This window comes from Copadichromis virginalis, linkage group LG23, assembly GCF_057382275.1.
Source record: "Copadichromis virginalis isolate Kocher_CV1m ecotype Utaka linkage group LG23, C_Virginalis_male_GT1.1, whole genome shotgun sequence".
Lineage (NCBI taxonomy): Eukaryota > Metazoa > Chordata > Actinopteri > Cichliformes > Cichlidae > Copadichromis > Copadichromis virginalis.
This window is the reverse complement of record NC_140639.1, coordinates 38,499,014-38,506,401: the sequence shown is the minus strand read 5'-3', so window position 1 is coordinate 38,506,401 and position 7,388 is coordinate 38,499,014. Positions and strand designations below refer to the sequence as shown.

At 37.9% G+C, this 7,388-nt stretch overlaps 1 protein-coding gene across 1 annotated transcript; it reads left to right on the top strand.

Annotated features, from left to right (window-relative positions):
* Nucleotides 1-319: 319 nt before the first annotated feature.
* On the top strand, nucleotides 320-6,784 carry LOC146681575 (carboxypeptidase O-like). The gene is made up of 7 exons (XM_085448542.1): nucleotides 320-417; nucleotides 498-602; nucleotides 1,097-1,213; nucleotides 1,471-1,564; nucleotides 5,092-5,294; nucleotides 5,861-5,945; nucleotides 6,038-6,784. Exons 1-7 carry the CDS (start codon nucleotides 328-330, stop codon nucleotides 6,301-6,303), a joined length of 960 nt encoding a protein of 319 aa, XP_085304668.1. The 5' UTR covers nucleotides 320-327; the 3' UTR covers nucleotides 6,304-6,784.
* The last annotated feature ends 604 nt before the right edge of the window (nucleotides 6,785-7,388 follow it).

Here is a 7,388-nt window from a genome sequence, read left to right as displayed (position 1 = left end):
CTGGTTCTTTGCTAATTTGTTTATTCTAGAGATGCAACACTGGTTTACCCTTTGAGTTAGGTGTCTTGTTATACTTGAATAATTTATAGTGGCTTAGACTGAAAATGAGTAAAAAAAAGAAACCATCGTCCAAATGAAACTTTGAAAGACCTTTGGAAAGTCTGCAGAACTATTAGTCAAGATCACTCCAAAAGTTTCAAATAAACTCTTGAATCAAAATGTATGTATGATGGATGTGCAAATTCATGGATAAATAACCAGTGAAAATTTAGTAGAGTTTTGATATGCTGCCAATGTTGGTACTACACTTTGCAGATCACTAGCTGGATGGAACAGATGGTAAAGGATCACCCTGATGTTGTAACCGTGGTGAAATATGGAAAGACCTATGAAAGCAGGGATATTAGCTTGCTCAAGGTAAACAAAGTTTCAGATCACAAGCTGGCATATGCCAAACGGATACTGATGCACACGGATGTTTGATATTTGTTCTCCAGATTGGCCTGAATACTGGAAAGGAAAAGAAAGCTATCTGGATGGACTGTGGAATACATGCCAGAGAATGGATCGCTCCAGCCTTCTGCCAGTACTTTGTTAGAGAGGTAAGAGAGCTGCTGTCAATATACCTCCACCAGGACTCGTGGGACCCTTCTAGGGGTAAAGTTAATGCTAGGGGGTGTTGTTAGCCACATTTATTCTAGAAACAAGAACATTTCATTTTAAATAATGTCTTATACATTTTGGTATTACAGGTTTTCCAAACAGGCCAAGCTTCTTTCTACTTTTAAATGTTCTTTGAAATATTTGAAAAAAAATTAACAGATGAACATATGAACTTATAGTTTGGTCGCCAATGTGGATGTGGTGGACGTTATAGAGTGAAACAAAATAAAACACACACACACAAAAAGAGAGATGGAAAAGAAAGAGGAAAAAAGAGATTTACAACAAATCTCGTTATTCCATTTGTTGTCCTGATTGTTTTTTCTGTTGTGAGGAGAAAACATCCTGTCTGACAAAATGAATCTAATTTAATAACTAAATGTCCTCCAGTGTGTCAGCCTGCCCCTGATGTGTGTTCGTCTGTTCCAAACAGATTCTGCAGACATACAAAACAGATGCCAAAATGGAAGAGATGATGAAGAACGTGGACTTCTACGTCACTCCAGTGCTCAATATAGACGGCTACATCTACACGTGGGAAAATAAGACAGTCAGTCCTCGTATTTGATAGATATTTATCCAATTACATTTCTAGGGTTGTGCACTCAGGATCTCAAACCACAGATGAACAGGATATAATAGGATGATTATTGCTCAAAAACCTTCAAGTACAAAATAATTGAATGTTTTACAGTAAGACACATGGAATAATAATGAACAGCATCAATCACAGGAAGCATTTAATATCTACAAAAATGTTGTGCTGCCATTCTATTTATGACTGACTGAACATTTTGCTCCACTCAGACTCGACTGTGGAGGAAGAACAGGTCACCAGGTCCTGAGGACTGCAGCTGCTATGGCACCGATCTCAACCGCAACTTTGATGCCAACTGGGGAAGTGAGTGATGTAGCTGTTCTTACTTTGACTGGACCATTGAAACATCTTGATTCTTTTCTTTTTCAGCTATTTTTACTAATTTGCCGATATGTTTGGAATCACTGTCCTGTTGCATGACCCAATCTCATTCAAACTTTAGCTTTCAGATAGAGGTCTCATTTTCACTGTAGAATACTTTGGTATACAGGCGTGTATGGCTGACTCAACTCAAACCATCACCTCCCTGACCATGTAGTGAATTAGCTAAGATGACTACTTCTGGGAATATGGCAACACTTATGAATGTTTTCCACTTGAATAACCTTTCTCATTGTGTAATGGTGGATTTTAAATTATGTGGAAATGGCATTAAAGACCTGAGTAACACTCTGGGCAACTTTGGGCTGACTCAGCATGTAACAGAGGCCACACATAATAGAGGACACACTCTTGACCTACTGATCTCCAAAGGCCTGAGCATTTCAAAGGTTACTGTGTCTGATGTGGGCCTGTCTGATCATTACTGTGTTTTCTTTGAAAGTAAAATCTCAGCCCACACAAATATATCAACAACAGTGATCACAAAACGGTGTATAACTGAACACAGTAGTGAAATTTTTAACCAGGTCTTCCCATTAACACCTGACCTGTCCAGAGGGTCAGTCAATGAGCTCGTCAATAGCTTCAATGCTAACATGTTAAATGTAATGGACACTATTGCTCCCATTAAGGTGAAGGTTATCTCTGGAAGGAAAAAGTCTCCATGGAGAAACTCCACACTGGTGAAAAATGAAAAAAGAGAGTGTAGGAAAGCTGAGCGCAGATGGAGAAAAACAAACCTCCAGGTTCATTATGACATTGATAAAGAGAAACTTCACAATTATAATTTACAACTGAGGAGTGCAAGGAGGTCCTACTTCTCTGACATCATCACTAAAAACAGCCATAATGCTCGGGTCTTATTTTCTACAGTTGACAGGCTAACAAACCCTCCTGTGCCAGTGGCAGCTGAACTTCATTCAACCATGGCCTGCAATGACTTTGCCAAATTCTTCACAGACAAAATCCAAAAGATTAGACAAGCAATTGGTACATCAACAGCAGATTCAGGATATGTACTGTGTCCACCAAAAAACTGTTTAAACACCATGAAACAGTTTCAACCTATTAACAGCAAAGACCTGGAGGACATCTTAGGTAAACTGAACTCCTCCTCCTGCTGTTTAGATGTCCTGCCAACAAGTTTTTTCAAAAAGGTCTCAAAGACTGTAGAGTCAGACCTGTTACAGATCGTCAACTTTTCTTTATTATCAGGTGTGTTTCCAGAATCACTAAAAACTGCTGTAATCAAACCTATACTGAAAAAGGACAATCTTGACAAGACACAAATGAACAACTACAGGCCGATCTCAAATCTCCCATTTTTAAGTAAGATCATTGAAAAAGCAGTTTCTCAACAGCTCAATTACTTCTTAAAACAGAATAATTACTACGATGCCTTCCAGTCAGGTTTTAGACAGAACCACAGCACTGAAACCGCTCTGACCAAAGTGTTTAATGACATTTGTCTGAATACAGACAGTGGAAAAATGTCAGTCTTAGTTTTACTGGATCTCAGTGCAGCATTTGATACAGTTGACCACAACATATTACTCAAACGACTGGAGAACTGGACAGGTCTTTCAGGAACTGTACTAAACTGGTTCAAAACATACTTAGAAAACAGGAAATACTTTGTATCAATAGGTAACTTCACATCTGAGCAGACAAGTATCACATGTGGAGTTCCCCAAGGTTCCATCTTGGGACCCCTTCTGTTTAACATTTACATGCTCCCACTGGCACAGATTATAAAGAACAACAAAATAAACTATCACAGCTATGCAGATGACACACAAATATATATCACAATGTCACCAGGAGACCAAGGCCCTGTACAGGCTCTTGGTAAATGCATTGAGGAAATCAATGACTGGTTGTGCCACAATTTTCTCCAGCTAAACAAAAACAAAACTGAGGTAATAGTCTTTGGCGCCAAAGAAAAACGATTACAGGTCACCAGAGAACTTCAATCTATACATCTAAAAACCACAAACCAGGCGAGAAATTTGGGTGTTGTGATGGATGCAGACCTAAACTTAGAAAAACACATTAAGACAATAACAAAGTCAGCTTACTATCACCTCAAGAATATTTCAAGGATAAAAGATCTGATGTCTCAACAGGACCTGGAAAAACTAGTCCATGCATTCATCTTTAGTAGGCTTGATTACTGTAACAGCATCTTTACAGGTCTACCTAAAAAATTAGTCAGACAACTACAGCTCATTCAGAACTCTGCTGCTCGAGTCCTCACTAAGACCAAAAAAGTGGACCACATCAGTCCAGCTCTGAGGTCTTTACACTGGCTGCCTGTCCGTCAGAGGATAGACTTTAAAGTTCTGATGCTGGTCTATAAAGCTCTGAATGGTTTAGGACCAAAATACATCAATGACCTCCTAACCCCGTATGAACCTTCCAGATCCCTCAGGTCATCTGGATCCGGTCTTTTATCAGTTCCCAGAGTCAGAACCAGACACGGAGAAGCTGCATTCAGCTTTTATGCTCCTTATATCTGGAACAAACTCCCAGAAAGCCTCAGATCAGCTGAAACACTCAGTTTATTTAAATCCAGGTTGAAGACTCACCTGTTCTCAGCTGCATTTGAATAAAGCACCAAATCCACACTTTTAAGCTTAAATTTCAAAACTCACATTTAACTACTGATTTTATCTACTGTTCTGATTTTATCTGTTTTGATTTTATATACCGTTTTGTTTGTTTGTTTGTTTGTTTGTTAATTAGTTAGTTAGTTTATTTGCTTGTTTTAATCAATTTTAAATCATGCTTTTTATTTGTTTTTTGTTTCTAATGTCTCTGTAAAGCACTTTGAATCACCTTGTTGTTGAATTGTGCTATACAAATAAACTTGCCTTGCCTTGCCTTATAACTTTTCTCAATAGATAGGAACAATTACTTCTCTAAGCTTATATCTTAGCATTTTGTTAACACACACATGAATGCTCCAGAAAACTTCCAAAACCTCTGCTTCTTTAGAGGTGCTTGCACTTGCTGATGATCAGTGTGAATTTGAATAGCAGGACCTTGGTGCTAGTTACCCTTCTAATTCCACAGAAGGAGTAAGGCATGCTTCTTTTTTTACACACTGCTTCTGCATTTTGGCTTATTTCTCATAAAATAAATAAAACGAATGTGTTGTGTATTGCTGTTCATCTGAGGTAGGTGAGACACTGTTTAACTACTTGTCTCTTTAAAAAAAATGAGGTGGAAAAAGCCAATATGGTTTTTAATGTTCTGGACATTTTAATACAGGAGTCACACATGAAGCAGCCTTTAGTGGCTATTAGAGGAACTGCAGCTTTTGGCCAAATTTTACAACCTAACAGGTCACACTATGTAAAAAGGTTAACCTTTGTTAAAAGAATTTGAAAACAGAGGTATTATTGTTATATGTCTTTCATATCATCCTCCTTGGCCTCTATTCACAGCTATTGGGGTTTCATTTAACTGCTGCTCAAAATTCTACCCTGGAAGCAAAGCTATGTCTGAGCTCGAGACCAGGGCTGTAACTGACTTTGTAAGAAGCCGAAAGGACAGCTTCCTGTGTTTCCTCAACATCCACTCCTATGGCCAGATGCTCCTGATTCCCTACGGACACCCCAACTACACCGCTCCCAACTATGATGAACTGGTATTTATGCCAACAAATGCAATAATGCTTTTTTAAAAAAAAATTAACATACACACACATATGCATCTTTATAGCCTGACAATGACTAATCGTGCATGCATTTATATTAAAAAGGCAAACAGCCAGCAGAATGAGTAATTATTGTTAATTCATCTAGTAAAAGAGTAATAGATAAAAGTGGAATGGCAAACAGGTAAATGGACATTCAATAATGACGATAACAAGATTCCACACAGAGTTTAAAATATACATAAGGCCTAGTGCAATCATGTTTGAGTGTGCATGTGGACCAAAACACAGCAGGATGAAAACATAACCAGTGCCTTTAATAAGTATGTACAGAGCAGTCCAGAAATTCCAAAAAGCTAATCAGCTTTTTGGAATTTTTTGGAAGATGGAAAACTACTAAGACAACGGGATACTCAAGGAACTGATAACATTTAAATCTGTATTTATTGCCTACTGAAATCTCCATATCACCACTAAATTTTTCATACAGAACAAGAACAAGGTTGTCTGGATCCATATTTTATTGACTGTATGACAAGTTCTTTGTGATTCCTCAGATGATGGTTGGTCAGGGAGCAACAGAAGCAATGTGGAAGGTTCACCGAACAAACTACACTGTAGGAACCCCGCCCGATGTATTATGTGGGTTTATATATCAATTGCTAGCCAGTTAAATTTATTGCCAGTATCTCTGTGTTTTTAAAAAAATATAACTGCTGCTTTTCTTTCTCCAGACCCCATAACTGGTTCAGCCACTGACTGGGCTCGGATGCAGGGGATCCCTTTAACTTACATCTTTGAGCTGAGAGACAATGGGACATACAGGTTTGAGCTTCCTGAGGATCAGATCCAGCCTACATGCGAGGAGGCCTACAGAGGAGTTTTGTACATCATCACCTACGCCCACGACAAGACGTTTAACGGTGCTGTAGCCAACACTGCTGTGACCCTTTCCGGCATACTGTTAGCAGCAGGTGTCACTGGAGCCACCCTGAGATGAGAGCTGTTTGATTTCAGTCATTCTGCAATTTGTGGCACTTATATTTAGTTCTTCAAGTAATTTTTCAGAAATAGAGTTTTAAAGTTTCATTGCTTTCTAAAAAAGTGCAGTTGATGTACAACTCTTTGTACTCAAAAATTCTAATCCATGAAGTGTACTTGCAGAGCATCTCCTCAGCCACTGTACTTTTTCACATAGTTTAAAGAAAATGATTAGAAGTTATAGCAGTTTTAATTAGTTGCCAATACTTGGTGTGTTGAAATATTCCCAAGACTATCAGGACTTTTTTTTGTGTCCATCTAAGTCTTTTGAATGCCTTATATAAAAAGAATGTAAAACAAAATAAAACTACATAAAACTTATTTAACAACATTGATATTTACATGATATTTTCAGACAAAGGAGGGACATTTGAGACAACAACAGTTTAAAAACAGTGTGCCTGTAATTATTCTTGATGATGGATATTGTTTTATAAAATGACATATAGAAGATATACAATTAATCTACGTATATTAAGAGGCTCCAAGCTCTTTCTGTCTCCTTCATGCATGTATCATATGTTCTGTTCATTGAGGGACTAAGTCTAAAGGAATGCACAAATGATTAAAATAGACATTCTGTACTGAAAACAGATTTCAGGAGTGATGCAAGGGACAGATAACATAACCGTCAGCACAGTGACTGCAGATTTTTGTGTTTTCTTTTACATAAATACATTTTCTAACACGAAGTAAACAAAAGATAAATGAAGCATTCAAGTGAGTCAAAACTCTGCATAAAGTTTCCAGGGTGAGCATCCCTCTGGTCCCCACTTAATGCCCAACCTCCTAATGTGCAAACAAAACCTTCACCCATGGCTGAAGACAGTTACTAATTAATATGAATCTACAGCTACACTGTAAAAGCTAATTTGGCTTTATTTGAAATGTTCTCCCATTTTTGAGTTGATGAAACTGATTGTTGCTAAATAACTGAAGCTACTTTGTAGAGTAAACAAGGCCCACTTTAATGTGTGACTTCAGAGAATGTATTTGTACTGTGTGCATCGACTGCACTGTAGCGTTTCAGCTTTTTAAATGCAT